This window comes from Schistocerca nitens, chromosome 8, assembly GCF_023898315.1.
Source record: "Schistocerca nitens isolate TAMUIC-IGC-003100 chromosome 8, iqSchNite1.1, whole genome shotgun sequence".
Lineage (NCBI taxonomy): Eukaryota > Metazoa > Arthropoda > Insecta > Orthoptera > Acrididae > Schistocerca > Schistocerca nitens.
The window spans coordinates 101,717,891-101,738,954 of record NC_064621.1 but is presented as its reverse complement, the minus strand read 5'-3'; the positions used below and the strand labels follow the sequence as shown (position 1 = coordinate 101,738,954).

The 21,064-nt window shown below is 45.1% G+C and overlaps 1 protein-coding gene across 1 annotated transcript in view; it reads right to left on the bottom strand.

Moving 5' to 3' along the window:
• LOC126199424 (uncharacterized) overlaps nucleotides 1-20,838 on the bottom strand; it is a gene marked incomplete at its 5' end in the record, with an annotated part of 737,054 nt that extends 716,216 nt beyond the window's left edge. Inside the window, one exon of the mRNA XM_049936342.1 lies at nucleotides 20,703-20,838. Within this exon, the coding sequence (XP_049792299.1) occupies nucleotides 20,703-20,838 (136 nt within the window). The remainder of the gene's footprint in view (nucleotides 1-20,702) is intronic.
• Nucleotides 20,839-21,064: the final 226 nt, after the last annotated feature.

The window sequence follows — 21,064 nt, the reverse complement described above, 5'->3', positions numbered from 1 at the left end:
CATGTACCGTATTGCTATATGACCGTTTCTGTAGCGAGTGAAACGACGGGGAGAGAGAAATAGTTAATTTGATCACAAGACGGCGCAGATGGTTCCCTGAAGGTCCGCCGCTCTCACTTGATGTTCACCGCATTGGCGGGAAAGCGGGGTAAACTCAGAAGACAAAATGTTGACACTTTTGGAGAGCTGTTGATGTTCTGGTAGAACAAGAAATAGAAGTCTATTAAGAAGATGTAGGTGATCCAGGTTTACAGTCAGAGCTTGAGAGAGCTGTGAAAATTTAGCGATAAGATATGGCAGAAGGCATAAAAAATAGTCCGTCGAAAGTTTTAAAATCGTTGCGAGAAATAGCAACCAACGACTTTTCAAGTTGGTGTAGAGAATCAGTGAGACCGGAGACATGCCATCAGATTTGTGGAAAAATATCATTCACAAAATTCCGAAGTTGGCAATGGCAGCTAACTGCGATAATTGTCTCGTCATATTTCTACTAAAATGATCTACGTTTCGACCCCTCTGCTGGGATCTTCCTCAGGATTTTCTGGTGTCCACTACTGCTAGAATGTTCTAGCAGTAATGGACACCAGAAGATCCTGAGGAAGATCCCAACAGAGGGGTCGAAACGTCGATCATTTTAGTAGAAATATGAGGCGGCCTAATAACCCAGAACATTTTAACTTCAGTTACTACTTTCTCCCGCAAACTTTCCACGGTTCGGCGGCTTCCCTCTTCGGAGGTTCCTCCCTTGGGCATGGGCTTCTGTGTTGTCCTTAGCGTAAGTTAGTTTAAGTTACATTTAGTAGTGTGTAAGTCTAGGGACCGATGACCTCAGAAATTTGGTCCCATAGAACTTAAACAAATTTCAAAACTTCTCTCGCAAACATCTCGCTAAATGACCTCTGACGAGAAAATAAGACATTCGAGCTCATGCAGAGCCCCACGGACAGTAGTTCTGCCCACGCACCATTCGCAGATGGAGCAGAGACGGCGTGGCGGTGTGGGATAGCAGACCTACGTCCATCATATTCCGTGAGGTGGCTGCTTTTAGATGTACAAGAATCACTTTATGTCCAGTTGTGAGACGTCGTTTTTAATTTTTACAGACCCTGTGTTATTGGAGACAGTACTCTAATTATTTTTCTCTTTGAATGGTATAATAACCCATTGTTCATGCCCTGATGGACCAGTCGCAGCTGACTGCCCGCGAGTCGTCTTGAGCCAGTTGCTTCACTGAATGCGTACGGAAAACAGTCAACTCTCACACTGTTAATCTACACAATGTGCAAAAGCGCATTGAGTACAGATTCTAGACCACTACCAGAGATGTCGCTGTGGACGTTACATTTAAAAATACGGCGTACACTTTCATGTGGAACTGACTGTACAACGTTCTCGGACTTCTCGCCGCGTCATTACCTCCAGTATTCGACGATTCCGCCATCATCTTCGTCAGAAGTAACTGACTGTCTAAACTACTGCTGCGGCGATCTGATATAGCCATTAGACGACTTCTGATTGGTCGGTAATTACGTAATGATGCCGCAAACGGTGTCAACGACTGCGCTGCTGACGCCACCAATTCCGTAGTCGCGTAAACCTTTCGACGAATATCTCTTCCTTTGCCACGCATCCAAGCTCGCTTCCAAGCACCGCTAAAATTGCACTAAGGTGATAAAAGTCATGGGATACCTCTTAATACCGTGTCGGACATACTTTGGTGGGAATTAAACTGAAAGAACAAGAAGTTGTAGAGAGTTTCAGGGAGAGCATTAGGGAACGATTGACAAGAACGAGTAAAAGAAATACAGTAGAAGAAGAATAGGTAGCTTCCAGAGATGAAATAGTGAAAGCAGCAGAGGATCAAGTGTGTAAGAAGACGAGGGCTAGTAGAAATCCTTGGGTAACAGAAGAGACATTGAATTTAATTGATGAAAGAAGAAAATATAAAAATGCAGGAAACGAAACAGGCGAAAAGGATTACAAACGTCTCAAAAATGAGATCGACAGGAAGTGCAAAATGGCTAAGCAGGGATGGCTAAAAGACAAATGTATGGATGTAGAGGCGTATCTCACTAGGGGTAAGATAGATACTACCTACAGGAAAATTAAAGAGACCTTTGGAGGAAAGAGAACCACTAGCATGAATATCAAGAGCTCAGATGGAAACCCAGTTCAAAGCAAAGAAATCAAAGCAGAAAGGTGGAAGGAGTATACAGAAGGTCTATACAAGGGCGATGTACTTGAGGACAATATTATGGAAATGGAAGAGGATGTAGATGATGATGAAATGGGAGATATGATACTGCGTGAAGAGTTCGACAGAGCTCTGAAAGACCGAAGTCGAAACAAGGCCCCAGGAGCCTTGGGAGAGCCAGCCCTGACAAAACTCTACCATTGGTTCAAAAAATGGCTCTGAGCACTATGCGACTTAACATCTGAGGTCATCAGTCCCCGAGAGCTGAGAACTACTTAAACCTAACTAACCTAAGGACATCACACACATCCATGCCCGAGGCAGGATTCGAACCTGCGACCGTAGCGGTCGCGCGGTTCCAGACTATAGCGCCTAGAACCGCTCGGCCACTCCGGCCGGCTCTACCATTGGTGAGCAAGATGATGAGACAGACGAAATACCCTCAGACTTCAAGAACAATATAATAATTGCAATCCCAAAAAAGCAGGTGTTGACAGATGTGAAAATTACCGAACTATCAGTATAAAAAGTCACGACTGCAAAATACTAACGCGAATTCCTTACAGACGAATGGAAAAACTGGTAGAAGCCGACCTAGGGGAAGATCAGTTTGAATTCCGTAGAAATGTTGGAACACGTGAGGCAATACTGACCTTACGACTTATCTTAGAAGAAAGATTAAGGAAAGGCAAACCTACGTTTCTAGAATTTGTAGACTTAGAGAAAGCTTTTGACAATGTTGATTGGAATACTCTCTTTCAAATTCTGAAGGTGGCAGGGGTAAAATACAGGGAGCGAAAGGCTATTTACAATTTGTACAGAAAGCAGATGGCAGTTATAAGAGTCGAGGGGTATGAAAGGGAAGCAGTGGTCGGGAAGGGAGTGAGACAGGGTTGTAGCCTCTCCCCGATGTTATTTAATCTGTATATTGAGCAAGCAGTAAAGGAAACAAAAGAAAAATTCGGAGTAGGTATTAAAATCCATGGAGAAGAAATAAAAACTTTGAGGTTCGTCGATGACATTGTAATTCTATCAGAGACAGCAAAGGACTTCGAAGAGCAGTCGAACGGAATGGACAGTGTCTTGAAAGGAGGGTATAAGATGAACATCAACAAAAGCAAAACGAGGGTAATGGAATGTAGTGGAATTAAGTCGGGTGATGCTGAGGGAATTAGATTAGGAAATGAGACACTGGAAGTAGTAAAGGAGTTTTGCTATTTGGGGAGCAAAATAACTGATGATGGTCGAAGTAGAGAGGATATAAAATGTAGGCTGGCAATGACAAGGAAGAAGAGAAATTTGTTAACATCGAGTATAGGTTTAAGTGTCAGGAAGTCTTTTTCTGAAAGTATTTGTGTGGAGTGTAGCCACGTATGGAAATTAAACATGGATGATAAATAGTTTAGACAAGAAGAGAATAGAAGCTTTCGAAATGTGGTGCTACAGAAGAATGCTGAAGACTAGATAGGTAGATCACGTAACTAATTAAGAGGTACTGAATAGAACTGGGGAGAAGAGAAATTGATGGCGCAACTTGAATAGAAGCAGTCACAGTCCAAACATTAATTTTTGTACACACCTGTATGACGAAGTTGTGCTGTAGCCAATATGATCATTGTAATTCAAGTCTGTAACATTTCACTTAACTGTTATTAACAAGTATGAAGTTTAAGCCACACACCTGAGTGTGTAAACGACGACGAATGTTTAGCTGTTTTAACTTGTCAAAATTGGATTACACCTGATTGTGTAAACGACGACGAATGTTTAGCTGTTTTAACTTGTCAAAATTGGATTTATATACCACCTGAAGTACACACACATATATTCGACACCTCAAAAACAAACACCTCCAAATGCTTTAAACAATTATTCCGTAATAATGTTGTTACGATGTATATTCTTTGCACTTTGCGATTATGTCTGCTCTTCTGCTATACGAACCTTGCACCCAGCTGATTCCAGACGCCATATTTGTTTACAAATGTGGCAGTATACATGTGATGTGTTACGACAGCAAAAGGAACCTGAGACCACTGGAGGTACTCCAGTTTACTTATTTTAGGTTTACCATTAGATATCAGTTTATTTTTTTGTAAAAATTAATCCTAAACCATATTCTGAAATTATGTCTTGTTTCTCCACTAGGCAGTGCCACAAATTCCTCCAAAAATCGTAACACAGCACACACACAAATGCAATACTAAGTAATGTAAATCCACCCGATGACGGAGGTTTAAACCTTCGAAACGCGTCGTGGACATAAAGAAAACGGTGACTGGTAACAGTAAACTTGTTGTTTATTTAATTTAACAGCTGAGTACAAATGACAGCTCCGCCAATGCACTGCCCTGTCACACCTTGTATACGCGATACTACGGCCATCTGCATACGTGCATATCGCTATATCAATAGTTTTGTCACGTCAGTGTATATCTGCTATCACTGTAGAAGTTCTTCTAATACATTCTTATTTCTACAGCCTCTTAAACACAGATCCCGCCGGCCGAAATGGCCGTGCGGTTAAAGGCGCTGCAGTCTGGAACCGCAAGACCGCTACGGTTGCAGGTTCGAATCCTGCCTCGGGCATGGATGTTTGTGATGTCCTTAGGTTAGTTAGGTTTAACTAGTTCTAAGTTCTATGGGACTAATGACCTCAGCAGTTGAGTCCCATAGTGCTCAGAGCCATTTGAACCAGCCAGCCAGCCACAGATCCCCATTATTTAGAAGCCTGGAACAAAACTTTTATTTCGTCAAACAGTAGTTTCTGTTTTTTTGTAAGGGTGTGCTCAGCAACTGCAGACTTGAATAACTTCCCTGAACGTATGAACACCGTACACCCAAACATCCACCGGCCGGTGTGGCCGAGAGGTTCTAGGCGCTTCAGTCTGGAACGGCGCGACCGCTACGGTCGCAGGTTCGAATCCTGCTTGGGCATGGATGTGTGTGATGTCCTTAGGTTAGTTAGGGTGAAGTAGTTCTAAGTTCTAGGGGACTAATGACCTCAGATGTTAAGTCCCGTAGCGGTCAGAGCCATTTGAACCCAAACATGCGGTTCACTGCCGACACAGAGAAAGAGAGGAGGTGCCATTTTCAGATGTTTCGGTGTAACGAAAGTTGACTGTACGTCTCGTCTCGGCCACTTATTATATCGCGAACCAGTGCAGATTAATTTACACCTTAGCGCTCAGTGTTTTCGTCTCCAGTCCACAAGAGAGCAGTTTTAAATACACTACTGGCCATTAAAATTGCTACACCAAGAAGAAATGCAGATAATAAACGGGTATTCATTGGACACATATATTATACTAGAACTGACATGTGATTACATTTTCACGCAATTTGGGTCCATAGATCCTGAGGAATCAGTACCCAGAAGAACCACCTCTGGCCGTAATAACGGCCTTGATATGCCTGGGCATTGAGTCAAACAGAGCTTGGATGGCGTGTACAGGTACAGCTGCCGATGCAGCTTCAACAAGATACCACAGTTCATCAAGAGTAGTGACTGGCGTAATTGTGACGAGCCAGTTGCTCGGCCACCATTGACCAGACGTTTTCAGTTGGCGAGAGATCTGGAGAATGTGCTGGCCAGGGCAGCAGTCCAACATTTTCTGAATCCAGAAAGGCCCGTACAGGAGCTGCAACATGCAGTCGTGCATTATCCTGCTGAAATGTACGGTTTCGCAGGGATCGAATGAAGGATAGAGCCACGGGCCGTAACACATCTGAAATGTAACGTCCACTGTTCAAATTGCCGTCAATGCGAACAAGAGGTGACCGAGATGTGTAACAAATGGCGGCAGGCCATACAATCACGCCGGGTGATACGCCAGTATGGCGATGACGAATACACGCTTCCAATGTGCGTTAACCGCGATGTCGCCAGACACAGATGCGACCATCATGATTCATCTGAAAAAATGACGTTTTGCCATTCGTGCACCCAGGTTCGTCGTTGACTACACCATCGCAGACGCTCCTGCCTGTGATGCAGCGTCAAGTGTAACCGCAGCCACGGTCTCCGAGCTGATAGTCCATGCTGCTGCAAACGTCGTCAAACTGTTCGTGCAAATGGTTGTTGTCTTGCAAACGTCCCCATCTGTTGACTCAGGGATCGATACGTGGCTGCACGATCCATGACAGCCATGCGGATAAGATGCCTGTCATCTCGACTGCTAGTGATACGAGGCCGTTGGGATCCAGCACGGCGTTCCGTATTACCCTCCTGAACCCGCCGATTCCATATTCTGCTAACAGTCATTGGATCACGACCAACGCGAGCAGCAATGTCGCGATACGATAAACCGAAATCGCGATAGGCTACAATCCGACCTTTATCAAAGTCGGAAACGTGATGGTACGCATTTCTCCTCCTTACACGAGGCATCACAACAACGTTTGACCAGGCAACGCCGGTCAACTGCTGTTTGTGTATGAGAAATCGGTTGGAAACTTTCCCCATGTCTGCATGTTGTAGGTATCGCAACCGTCGCCAACCTTGTGTGAATGCTCTGAAAAGCTAATCATTTGCATATCAGAGCATCTTCTTCCTGATGGTTAAATTTTGCGTCTGTAGCACATCTTCGTGGTGTAGCAATTTTAATGGCCAGTAATGTACATTACTGCTGAGAGTAAAAACTATTTATGACGACGATCATTTGGAAGCGGAAATCAATCATCTGACGTAAGTGTTCCAGAAAAACAGCAATGGTTCGCATGATATGAATTCTGCGTTCTCCAAAACAGGAAACGTGAAAATGTAGAAGATTCACGTGATGATTGTATTCTTTCCGTTCTGCGTCGCTACATCCACAAAACAGGCAGTCCCGGGAAGACGATGTATAAGACCTGTTTTCTGACCTCCTAAGAAGATAAACGAGATGCCAATACCTGTTAAGGACAGTCTCCGCCTCAGGACCCCTGGAATTTATAACATTCAAATGATTCAGATGGCTCTGAGCACTATGGGACTTCACATCTGAGGTCACCACTCCCCTAGAACTTAGAACTACTTAAACCTAACTAACCTAAGTACATCACACACATCCATACTCGAGGCAGGATTCGAACCTGCGACCGTAGCAGTCGCGCGGTTCCAGACTGTAGCGCCTAGAACCGCTCGGCCACAGCGGCCGGCTTATTCCTTGTGAGAGCGGAATCAACTATATTGGTCAGTCCATCCGCACCGTTTCCAAGCGCTGTGCACAACATCAGTGGCATATTAAAAATTGAGAACTGGAGAAACAGCAGTTACCTAGCACAGCCTTGCAAACGAACACAAAATATTGACTGACGAAACAAAAGTTTTATCCCAGGCTTCTACATATTGGATTCTGTAATTAAAGAGATTACATAGATAAGAATGATTCTGTAATTAAAGAGATTAAATAAATAAGAATTTGTGAGAATAATCTCAACCGCGACAGCGAATATAATCTTAGCGGTGCCAGGATGCGAGCTTTCGATGCAGAGAAGGGCCAGAGATATTCGTCGCAATGTTTACGAGACTACGAGAGCAGTGACCCCACCAGTACAGACGTTGACACCATCTGCGACAACATTACCTAATTACCGACCAATCACAAGACGTCTGTGCGTTATATAGGACCACCACAGCCGCAGTTTTCATAGTCAGTTGGTCCTGACAAAGACGACGGAGGTAATCGCCGAAAGCTCGGGGGTTTAGCCTAAAGTCTGAGAATGTTTTATACAAATAGTGGTGTGACAAACTGTCTGTCGGCGTCTGTCTCGAGTTCTTCGGCCGACGTTAATCTGATGATTTTACTGACGTTTCGCCAGCACGAGTGGCTGGCATTGTCAAAACTTCACCCTCCAGCTCACCACCGGCAATGGAAGGTGAAGCTTTGACAATGCCAGCGACTAGTGCTGGCGAAACGGCAGTAAAATCATAAGAGAACCCGAGACAGAAGCCAATAGGCAGTTTGTCAACAAGTGGCCACGAAAGCCTAAACAATTTTGAAATATTAGTTTGTCTTACTGACAAATGGTTCAAATGGCTCTGAGCACTATGCGACTTAACTTCTGAGGTCATCACTCGCCTAGAACTTAGAACTAATTAAACCTAACTAACCTAAGGACTTCACACACATCCATGCCCGAGGCAGGATTCGAACCTGCGACCGTAGCGGTCGCTCGGTTCCAGACTGTAGCGCCTAGAACCGCACGGCCACTCCGGCCGGCTGTCTTACTGACAGCTGTCTGATACAGGAAGCCTAATACAGGAAGATGGAAAAAACGACAGAGAAATAAACGAGCGGGGGAGAAAAGCAGAAGCATTTCGGAAGAGTGTCAGAAGCCTGATATGGAGCAAGGAGGTACCCCAAATCAGTAAAGAGGTTATATACCGGTCATACTATGTCCCAATCCTGACATATGCATCAGAAACCTGGGTTATGAAAGGAAGAAAGCAAAGTACAAGGTAGTGAGATGAAATTCTTGAGACACAGTATTGGAGTGACTGAGATAGACGGGTTAAGAAATGAGAGGATCAGAGAGTTAATGAAGATGGAACCATTACAGGAGGAGACAGAGAAATCAAGGCTGAGATGTTACGGACACGTTAAGACAAAGGAGGATAAGAGGGTACCCAGAAGGATACACGAGATGAAACTGGAAGGAAAGAGACCAAGAGGAAGACCGAGAGATAGGTGGGGAAAGGAGTAGAGGAATGCGTCCAGAAGAAACGAGAAGACTGGACCAAGGTGAAAACGGAGAGATGGTGGCAGGGCAGAACACGATGGAGAGGCCAATGTTCCATACATACAGACCCGGCCAGAGACTGGAAACTGTCCGAGATGATGATGATAACTGACAGCTGCCTGTTATTTTACTTCATGAAATATGCGATACGCATCTGACTGGTATGAACTTGAATCACATCTTGAAGTCACAGACAGAGGTGATGCGTGCCATGCGCCCGATCCGCGACAGACAGATTTTTGTGCATCATCTGTACAGACAGGAACCTGCGTTTCATGTTAAAAATGAAGTTATAATTGTAAAACACGAGAAGGCCATTTCAATTAAACTTAATCTGCGATTTTTCTATATAATGCCGCAAAAAATATGACCTCCCCCTCCACTGCTCATTCACAATTGATGTTGCTCTGTAGATGTAACGAATTTTGCTTTGTATCTCATTAACAAGGTATTAATTAATTTTCAGAGAATCTGGCTATTTTTAAGTAATAACATATACCGAGCTTTTTCTCGTAATTTGTATTGCTACTACCTTTTCCGATAGTATAAATTAATGAAGCTGAGAGTAGCAGAGGCTATGTAATGAGCTGATGATTTTTAGTGACGTTCCATGATGTATGAAATATGGTGGAGAGACATATTTTAATGAAACTGAGCTGGCATTATACAGACTGTAAATGTTAGTAGTATCTGTTAAAAGGAACCGGGCAAAATTTCATTTTTTCATGCATTTTACGATCATTAATTTCGTAGCCCTAGTTGTGGCAAGATCTTAACAATTCTGAACTGATCCAGAAAACATAGGACCCGTAACACAATATGCGTTATGTCTGAGGACGTATGTGCAGTTTAATGTTCTTTGTTCCCTCACAGCCGACCGCGCGACCGCCGAGCGGTTCTAGGCGCTTTAGTTTGGAACCGCGCGACCGCTACGGTCGCAGGTTCGAATCCTGCCTCGGGCATGGATGTGTGTCATGTCCTTAGATTGGTTGGGTTTAAGTAGTTCTAAGTTCTAGGGGACTCATGTCCTCCGATGTTAAGTCCCATAGTGCTCAGAGCCATTTGAACCATTTTTTTGTTCCCTCATATCAAGTGACAGTGACGTTGATATCCGACCCCTGTCTGGGGCGTCTCCAGACACGTCTTCGGCCTGGAATCACATTGGCGAGGGTGTAATTCCACTTCGAACTCCGAAAATCACAACGGATTTAGAAAGCATTGCACGTGCGAAGCTCAGCTTGTCCTTTTCTCACACTACATCGTGCGAACCATAGATGAAACGCAACAGACAGATTCCATATTCCTAGATTTCCGGACAGCGTTTGACACGGTAATCAAATGGTTCAAATGGCTCTAAGCACTATGGGACTTAACATCTGAGGTCATCAGTCCCCTAGACTTAGAACTACTTAAACCTAACTAAGGACATCACACACATCTATGGCCGAGGCAGGGTTGGAACCAGCGACCGTAGCAGCAGCGCGGTTCCGGACTGAAGCGCCTAGAACCGCTCGGCCACAGCGGTAGGCCTGACACGGTAACCCACAGCAGACTATTAGCGAAGGTACGAGCATACGGATACGGTTCGTAGATCTGTGCGTGGCTGGAAGACTTCTTATATGATAGAACCCAGTATGCTGTTCTCGACGGCGAGTGTTCACCAGAGCCGATGACGTCACCAAGAGTGCCCCCGAGAAGTGTGCTGGGGTGGCTGCTATTCTCTTTGTCCATAAACGATCTGCTGCCCAGGGTGAGCACCTATCTGCGATTGTTTGCTGACGAAGCTGTGATGTACGAGGAAGTTTCGAAGTAGAGTTACTGTAGGAGGATAAAAGAAGATTTAGACAAATTTCTAGTTGGTGTTATGAATGGCAGCTTGCTGTAAATGTAGATACATCTAAGTTAATTCATATAGCTAGGAAAAACAATCTTGTAACGTCCGAGAACAGCATTGATATTGTGCTGTTTGACACAAGTACGTCGATTACATTTCCAGGTGTAACGATGCAGAGCGATTGGAAAAGGAACAAACACATAAGGGCGACTTCGGTGTATTGGGAGAATTGTGTAGCTCATCTATAAAGAAGACGGCGTATAGATTAGTGAGACCCATTCTTGAGCGCTATTACAGTGTTTGGGATCCCATCCAGACCGGATTAAAGGAAGTCCTCGAGGCAATTCAGAGGCGAGCCGGTAGGTTTGTTTGTTACCGGTTGTTTCGATTAGAACGCGAATATTATGAGAACTGAAATGGGAATCGCTGGAGGGAAGGCTACAGGAGAGGAAATGACTAGTACTGGTAGAAGGTATTCTCCGCCATCCACCATATGGTGGCTTGCAGAGTGTGTATGTAGACGTAGACACAGCATCATATAACATTCTTTGAATATTGAGCTTCATGTATAATATCGTGGCGACTGGCAATTTGTTTTGCACCTTATACAGATAGATTAGATAGATGCTCAGTTCACTGACGCGAACAGGTTTCGGATGGCACAAGAATGTGAGCTATTGGTGGCAACTGATAACATTTACTTTGTGGCAGGACTTTTTTTGTCATGTCACAGTTTGTTACATATCGTTATTTGCGACGTGACACGTACTATTCTTTCCGTTAACATGTACTTCTGGCTCTGGTTTCCCATAATCCGATTACGCGAATCCGTTCTGGCTGATCATGTAAACGCTCCAATACAGTTTTTTCGTAAATAGCGATTTGTCCGCTGGATTTCAGCTCCCACAATCGTTTTCCGTTCCCCGTAAACGTTGTGTTGCATTTGAGAGATGACTGAGTTGTCAGGCTGCTACTCGCTTTTTAAAATGTTACTCCATGTGGGCGTTTTTACTTTCGTGTAATGTCGGGGAATTAGAACTGATGGACTTTAACGGAGGGTACTTTACTTTCAGTGAAGAGAAGCACGTTTTATCGTTGTGAGTAGGAAAGAGATACGTAAATGCTGACATATTTAGTGAATTAACAAAATCGAAAACCCTGTGTCCTGCTGGGTAATTCGTCGATTGCTATATCCACTCTTATTTTTATTGTTAACGTCTCTCGTAGACAATTATGGCTGTCGGCAAAACATCAGCTAATTTTGTGCACACGGTGAGGACTTTATCTATATTCTTCAGGACATTTTACAGCCATTTCAAGCCTCCATATTACTGGAATGCGATAATATTACACAAAGGATCACTCTGCACATTTTTCCCCAAAATTTACGTAATCTAGGCGTGTTTCTTACGCATCTTGTCCACTTAATGAGATTCTTGAACAACTTTTGTAGAACAGTACAGAGTTATCTATAAGTACCGCCAGGTTTCAGTAGATGACCGTGGGAAAACTGCGAGACATACTGAAAACAGACAGATATCAGTCGACAGAGTGTCTCTGCAAGCTTCCGATCGTCATCCGCTCTGTGGCGTAGCTCCAAAGCGCACCATTGGGCGACAGCCATGTCAAAACATGTAGACCAGGAGTATCCATCCTTTTAGCTTACCTGGACCACACTAGAAGGAGAAGAGTATTTCTGGGCCGCACATAATATTCTCAACACTAACAATAACAGCTGTGAGGAAGATATATAGTTAACACGTGTAAGTGCGTCATTCTATAAGTAATCACAAATCGTAGAATTTACGTGATATTTTACTTTGAATTTGGGGAAACTAATCACATCAGGTTCGATCAACGTGGTTCCAATTCTCAGGATGTTTTCAAGGTGTTGATTTTAGTTCTATTTTTACCCTTTGTGTGCTTCACTCTTGACACTGTCCACAAACGTACGTACTTCCAAACAAAGATGACATATGTAACGCACGACTGTGCAGCAAGAGGTGTTTGTCCCTGAGTGGGTACGATGCGTTACAGCCTAACAAAAGTACATCAGCAAATTTTTCTTTTAGATGTATGTCGGACCGCAACTCAAAGCATTCCATGCGAAAATCTTTCGGCAACGTTTATACGTTATTTGTAAAAGGTGCCGCATAAATACATAAATTTTGATTATTTTTTCGAAAATCATGAAATTAGCTTTCAAATTCTTCCGTCACATCGATAACTATGTCTGCATGTTTCGTCCCATCTATAGCATTATTTTTGGCCAATGTGATGAAATGAAAACAAAATGTTTGCATTTACTTGTGCTTGCCTTTTTTTCAGTTTCGTTTGTTACGCGTTTATTGTTTGAAATATTGCACTGATAAATACGTTTCTACCTTGAAGACGTCTGTTTAAGTCACCTACATGAGCAGTGGAACCTATCAAAAATGCTAAATCTAGCGTTCAGTTGGCATTGTCAAATTCTGGCACAGATTCTGCTTTTGATATCGTGGACATTTTATTTCATTAGTTATGGTACGAAATCTTTTTAACAACTGGCCTCGACTGAGCCAACTTACGTCTGTAAAATGTACGAATCACCATACTCCGTATCCAAACATGTGAGGAATTCCTGTAATTGGCGATGGTTCAGTGCCACAATTGTACACAAATAACACTCAATTTCCTTGTATTTCGATAAGTTAATTTCATTAGACGTCTCTAAATCTCTAGTTTCTTGGTTGCAGCCGAAGTAGCCTCAAGATAACAGAATGGCGCGTCTGAGAGATTGTCCGATTATAAGAACTAGACTCTGGGGCGGTTCCAGACTGAAGCGCCTAGAACTGCTCGACCACAGCGGCCGGCTGACCTGTATCGTGACGCTAAACAGAAATACCAAAAACAACTAAAGACAACATGGCAATTTCGTCAAAACCCAGCTACAGAACGACATCTGGAGACAACCTTTCAAAATAGAAACAAAACGAGTGAAGACACCGACAGTTCTGTCACCACTATAACAAGCTGACGGCACAGTGACCAGAGGATGGAGAAGCACAGCAGAATATCTGCTGAACAGGCTCCTCCCAGATAATGACCCCACACAAGGCGAGCGACACCACGCTGGCCTAAGAGAGAGCATGAGGCAACCATTCAACAGTCCCGGTGTAACCATACCATTCTCACAAGACGAAGTCGCAACGGCAATCACCAGGCTTAAAAACCGAAAAGCACCCGGCCCAGACAAAATACTTTCAAAAACATTAAAACACACAGTAATACAAATCATACCTTTTCTTACTAATATGTTCAACGAGGCACTACTAACAGGCAGAATTCCAAACGTCTGGAGAACTGCTAATGTAGTAATAGTCAGGAAATCACAAGATAAAGAGCCAACAGACCCCAAAACATACCGACCGATCTGCCTCTTTCACTCACGCCAAGACACAGGAAAGGCTCTTATCTGACCGCTTACAATCGCACAGAAGCCTCCTCGGGCTAACGCCCCGTCAATTCGGCTTCAGGGAAGGTGGACCAATAGAAGACGCCGTCAACCAAGCACTGACAGTTACAAATAGCATCAGCGGGAAATACGTGGCCGCCATACTAAACGACATAGCCGGGGCTTTTGACAATCTGTGGTGGCCGTCCCTCTTCGCCAGGTTAAGGGAAACAAGGCTATCAGCTTCCCTCTACAACAGCCTTTCCGGCTACTGCAGAGGCAGAGTGGCGGAATGGAGGGCTGGTACACGGAACGTTGTAAAGAGAATAATAAAGGGATGCCCACAGGGCTCGATCCGAGGACCAATATTCTGGAATATCGCAATCAAGCCCTTGCTGAACACCCTGGACACTGACGACAGGGTAAGAGGTGTGGTGGCGTACGCAGATGACCTGCTCGTTGTGCTGTCAGCCAACTCGAGAGCAGCACTAGAGACATAAGGCACGCAACTGCTTCAGAAAATTAACAATTGGTGTAAAGAAAATAAATTAAAAATCGTTCCCAACAAAACTGCATATTTACTGCTCAGAGGGACACTACAGAGGAATCCAGTCCTAAAGTTAGACAATACAAGCATACGGAGTAAGCAAGCCACAGGTTATCTAGGACTGTATCTTGACGAAAAACAGACTTTAAAGTATCATATCAAATTGACAACTGACAAAGCCTCCAAAATTATGCACAAACTAGCGAGACTTAACACAACTCAGTACAAATTACCTATTAAGACGATAAGGACCTACCACATTGCGATATTTGAATCCATCGCATGCTTCGCCGTAAGTACGTGGGCTCACAGACTGAACATACAGACTAATAAGACAATTGCAAGACGAGGTCAACGTAGTGTATTCCTGAGAATGAGCGGAGCTTTCAATACCACATCACTAGAGGCATTTTGCGTTATGATGGGGACCTGCCCTGTAGACATAACAATACGATATAGAGCTGCACAACTGGCTTAAGGGGGACAGGGTCGATAAAGTCACAGAAATTAGAGGAACCAGCATTATGAACAAAACGCAAATGACACAATGGCGGAGTCAAACATGGCAGAGAGAGTGGGATGCGTCCGACAAGTGTCGTCGAGTACACTCATTCTTTCCTGACGTACGCGAAAGATTAAAACTGAAACATGTCGACCCAAGCATGGGGGATGGTCCATTTCCTGACAGGCCACGGGCCGTATCCGGTACATTTAAACCGTATGGGACTGACTAACGATGAAGTATGCGTATGCGGAGAAACTGGGACACCAGAACGTGTCAGACTGCCGCCGACCGAAGTGGCCGTGCGGTTAAAGGCGCTGCAGTCTGGAACCGCAAGACCGCTACGGTCGCAGGTTCGAATCCTGCCTCGGGCATGGTTGTTTGTGATGTCCTTAGGTTAGTTAAGTTTAACTAGTTCTAAGTTCTAGGGGACTAATGACCTCAGCAGTCCCATAGTGCTCAGAGCCATTTTTTTGTCACACTGCTGTGCAACACGCTAGCACAAGTGAGACCTATACAGAACGACAATGACATCGCCAGAATAATACGTAATCCCGATGACTGGAACGAAATAAATAGCGTAGCCGATATTGTATCGAACACACAGCATGAAGAATACAAGCGCCAAAACCCATATGGAAGGAGGCGTAGACAATCACAAGCAACACAACAAACCACATGGGAGGACACAAGCATGACCACAGATTCCGAAACCGAGGAAGGAACCAGCACACTAAGTGAACATGACGCAGAAGGGATTATCACGTACCGGACACAAATCAACAACGCATGACACTGTATGCCACAACACAGTCACAAACAACACAACAGGCAGTGACAATCGTAAAACAAACACACACCGACACCACATACTAAGACTCCAGTAACAACGTAACGTCGCTTGGGAGGAGAAGGAATGCAACTGTACCCTCTCGTCCACGAAGACACGATTGAGATGCGTCCGAACGATAACGGCGACGTGGTCTGGAGCACCGTCATGTAGCAGCCACGTAACCCTTCGAATCATCAATGGCACTTCTTCCAGCAGGGAAGATCACCCGCATGAAACACCGCCAGTTCCGGCCTGTTAGGCGACGTGGAAGGAAGACTGGTCCAAAATACGGTCGCCAATTATCCGGGCCCACACATTCCGGCTGCACCAATCGTGATGATTCGCTGTCACCATATGATGGGGGTTCAACGTACCTTCCCCCAGATAACTGTTATGAAAGTAGAAGATACCACTACTAAAGATGGCCTCATCTGTGAATAGGATGGACGACACAAATCCCGGAATCGTGGTTGCCTGATGAAGAAACCAGTGACAAAACTGCTCCCGATGTGGGGAGTCTGTCGCTAGGCCTGCACACGCTGTAAGTGATGAGGGTAGCAACAATTGTTATGGAGAATGTTCCACACGGTACTCTGGCTTACCCTGTTACTGGCGGGCCAACTGCCTGGTAATGGCACGGCGGTCGCCTTCCACAGTGTTAATCGCATTTTCCTCCAAGTCTGGTGTCGATCATTTCGGGTGCGCGCTTCATGATTTATTGTTTACTGAAACGACCCTGTCTCAGACAAACGGCGAAACACTGTTGCAAACATTGAGTGTTGTGGTTGTTGTCGGCGGGAATATGTCTCCTGGCACAACCTTGCTATCCATCACCCGTTGCCATTTGCCTTTCCGTAAGTTAAGACCATGTCGGTAGGCTCTCCATTCGAATACGAAACCGCTGTGTACAACGCTGTATCACACCCACTACAAGGTGAGACCGCAAGAGAAGTGAATCGGACACAGGATTACCAATTACCATCGCAGGCGAGGGCGCTAAGGCATGACGTATGATGAGTACTACCACCCTCCAGGAGAAAACCAGGCTGCATGGTACAGTCCGTATTAGACCGCAGTCTCTATTACGAAGTATGATTAAATAAATGGTCTCTAGCACGTAAATCATGCATTTCAGGACATAAGATCATTAGACCTTTTCTGATCCGTATCCTCTCGTCGATCAGTCCCTAGAGTTTGTACACGGTGGAAAAATCATCCTGTACAATGTATTGCTAATGGATAAGGTGAGAAGTGAGGTGGTACTGAGGAGCGTGGGAGAGTAGACACATCTACTGAGTGTAATAGAGAGAAGGGATGAATAGCACATACAACAGCATTACTCTTCAGTACCTCCGGGGTTCCAGAAGATGACTGCACGAAAGCTATGAGGCACACAAAAGATACAAACGTGTCAGTAGATAGAGCATCTTCCCAAGTTCTTACCTCACATTACAGGCGCTCAATATGAGCTTCGTTTGTGATGCGACAAACATCAGAAAGTGTATGCATTTCACTGATGATGTGCGGAAGTCGTCTGGGGATGGTTCAAATGGCTCCAAGCACTATGGAACTTAACACCTGAGGTCATCAGTCCCCTAGACTTAGAACGACTTAAACCTAACTAACCTAAGGACATTACACACATCCATGCCCGAAGCAGGTTTCGAACCAGCGACCTTAGCAGCAGCGCGGTTGCGGACTGAAGCGACTAGAGCCACTCGGCCACAGCGGCCGTCCGTCCGGTGATGCGCAGCGACAGTAGGACGGTTTGGAAATCTGCTCATTGGGTTGTCTATCTGCAGGTAGCAACTAACTCAATGTGTCAATATATGGAGCGATGATTTGTGTACATGCTCAGACACGGCTATACCCTAATGATGGGCTCTACAATTACGCCACAGAATGCATTATGAATCGAAAGATGGAGAGACGTTCTGTGCACGGATATACCAGTTCTGGAGTTTCGAGATAGTCGTCTTCTGAAACCTTGGTATTATATGGGGCAGTCAAATGAAAAATGATACAGATGAAAAAAATATAAATAAAGTGTTATTATTTCAAAATTAATCGCCATAACTGTTAACACATTTGTGCCACTGTGAGACAAGAGGGTCAGTGCCTTCCCGGCGAGCACTTCTTCGTTGAAGCAAATCGACTGTCACGAACGTCTTTCTTTAGGGCTCCAAAAATATGGAAATGGCACGAGGAGAGATCTGGACTGTATGGAGGACTATGGAGAATGTTCAGAGGTTTCCCAGCGACACTTCTGCAGCGTGAAAGGATCCACAAGTTGCCAAAGTTCTTTGGACTACCCTGCAGAAGTTTCGCTGGGAAGCCCTTACACATCCTCCACACAGTTCCAATATTTCTCCATGCGATTTCCATACCTTCGGAGCCCTGACGAAAGAGATTCGTGGTCGCCGATTTGCTTCGGACGAACAGGTGCACCCCTGCATACAGTCGTGGTTGCCTAGGCAAGCGGAAACATTTTTCTATGAAGGCTCTGACCGTCTCGTCTGACAGTGCCATAAATATATTACCAGTTATGGCGATTACGTTTGAGATAATAAACATTTTACTTACTTTATTCCGTCTGTCTCGTTTTGATTTCACTGGCACTTATTCTTACGAGCATCCCCGCAAATTAAGAAAGAAGGAGGAGCTTATAAAAATAATCTTATGAGTATGTGGAATGGAAGAGTAGCCGAGACAGAAGGAGGTTTTACGAGGGTCGTTCAATAAGTAATGCCCCAATTTTTTTAAAAATATGCATCAATATGCATAGACATACGTGCTGCTTCACATTTGACTTTCGTTCTGTGCGCCGGTGAAGTTTCGAACCGTTCCAGCAGACGGCAGCGCCGTAGTACAGGGTCAAAACGGCGTCTACATACGACTCACTTTACAAGCAGCGTGGCTGTTATTGATTTCTTGTGTGCAAAAAAAGAAACAGTGGTGACCATCCATAAACGTTTGTGTGCAGTGTATGGCGACGCTGCAGTTGATAGGATTACAGGTGGGTAGCGGGAAAAGAAAGTTACAGCCTCAGGAAATGCAGAAACAGAGCTCCATGATCAGCCACGCTCGGGACGTCCTGTCACAGCCACCGCTCCGGACGTGCTGAATCGTGCGGTTGCCATTATTCGAGCCGACCGGCGCATCACAACTCGACAACTGGCTCTGCAGTTGTCGGTCAGCATTGCAAGTGTGTCTGCAATGATCGAGACTCTCGGGTGTTCAAAGAGGTGCTCACGATGGGTTCCACTAATGCTCACAGTGGACCACAAGATTCAAAGACCTGGCTTTCTCAGACTTCCATCCCTTTGGGGCGTTTAAAGCTTCTCTACGGGGAACACACTTTGAAGACGACGACAGTGTCAGTCATGCAGTGAAAACATGGCTATTCCTACAAAATAATGGTCAAATGTGTGTGAAATCTTAAGGGACTTAACTGCTAAGGTCATCAGCCCCTACGCCTACATACTACTTAACCTAAATTATGCTAAACACAAACACACACACCCATGCTCCAGGGAGGACTCGAACCTCCGCCGGGAGCAGCCGCAGAGTCGCTATTCGTACAGGACAAGAGCTTTTACCAGCAGAGAATAGATGCTTTTCCACGTTGGCGTACGGCGATAGAACGTGATGGAGACTACGTAGAAAAACAGGAAATGGAAGAGCAGTTGAACGGAATGGACAGTGTCTTGAAAGGAGGATATAAGGTGAACATCAACAAAAGCAAAACGAGGGTAATGGAATATAGTCGAATTAAGTCAAGTGAGGCTGAGGGAATTAGATTAGGAAATGAGACACTTAAAGTAGTAAAGGAGTTTTGCTATTTGGGGAGCAAAGTAACTGATGATGGTCGAAGTAGAGAGGATATAAAATGTAGACTGGCAATGGCAAGGAAAGCGTTACTGAAGAAGAGAAATTTGTTAACATCGGGTATAGATTTAAGTGTCAGGAAGTCGTTTCTGAAAGTATTTGTATGGAGTGTAGCCATGTATGGAAGTGAAACATGGACGATAACTAGTTTGGACAAGAAGAGAATAGAAGCTTTCGAAATGTGGTGCTACAGAAGAATGTTGAAGATTAGGTAGGTAGATCACGTAACTAATGAGGAGGTATTGAATAGAATTGGGGAGAAGAGAAGTTTGTGGCACAACTTGACTAGCAGAAGGGATCGGTTGGTAGGACATGTTCTGAGACATCAAGGGATCACAAATTTAGCATTGGAGGGCAGCGTGGAGGGTAAAAATCGTAGAGGGAGACCAAGAGATGAATACACTAAGCAGATTCAGAAGGATGTAGGTTTCAGTAGGTACTGGGAGATGAAGCAGCTTGCACAGGACAGAGTAGCATGGAGAGCTGCATCAAACCAGTCTCAGGACTGAAGACCACAACAACAACAACAACATGTTGATGTATATTGTCACCAAATTCTGACTCTTAACAATAAATATGTTCTGAGAAAAAAAATGTGGGGCATTATTTATTGAACGAGCCTCGCAGGTAATGGACGATGTGCTAGACGGCAGCACATGCATCAGCTTTAGGGAGGTAACGATGGACCGCGTGATACGGGGAGGCTAAGGACGTGGTGACACAGTGGAGCAGAGTGGAGCGCTACTCACCCTTGTAGTAGAAGAGGCAGTACTCGGCGAGCACGAACCAGCGCCGCCGCCACAGCATCAGGCCCTCCGAGCCCTGCTTGTGCAGCCAGCCCTGCAGGGCCACCGGCGCCGACGCGGGCCGCTTGACGGCGGGCGAGCGCAGCTGCTGGCCGCCGCCCCCGCCGCCGCCCCCGCCGCCCCCGCTGCCGCCGCCCGCGCGCCGCGCCGGCCCGCCCCCGCCGCCGGCCTGCAACAGACGACACCTCACCTCACCTCAGCGTCACGACGCCTGCTGGTCGCTCAGCAGCTGCCTTCCGCGCCTCACCGGCACACACCATGGATTAATGTTGGGTTTTTCAGCCTATGCGCGAAGGCTACTCTAA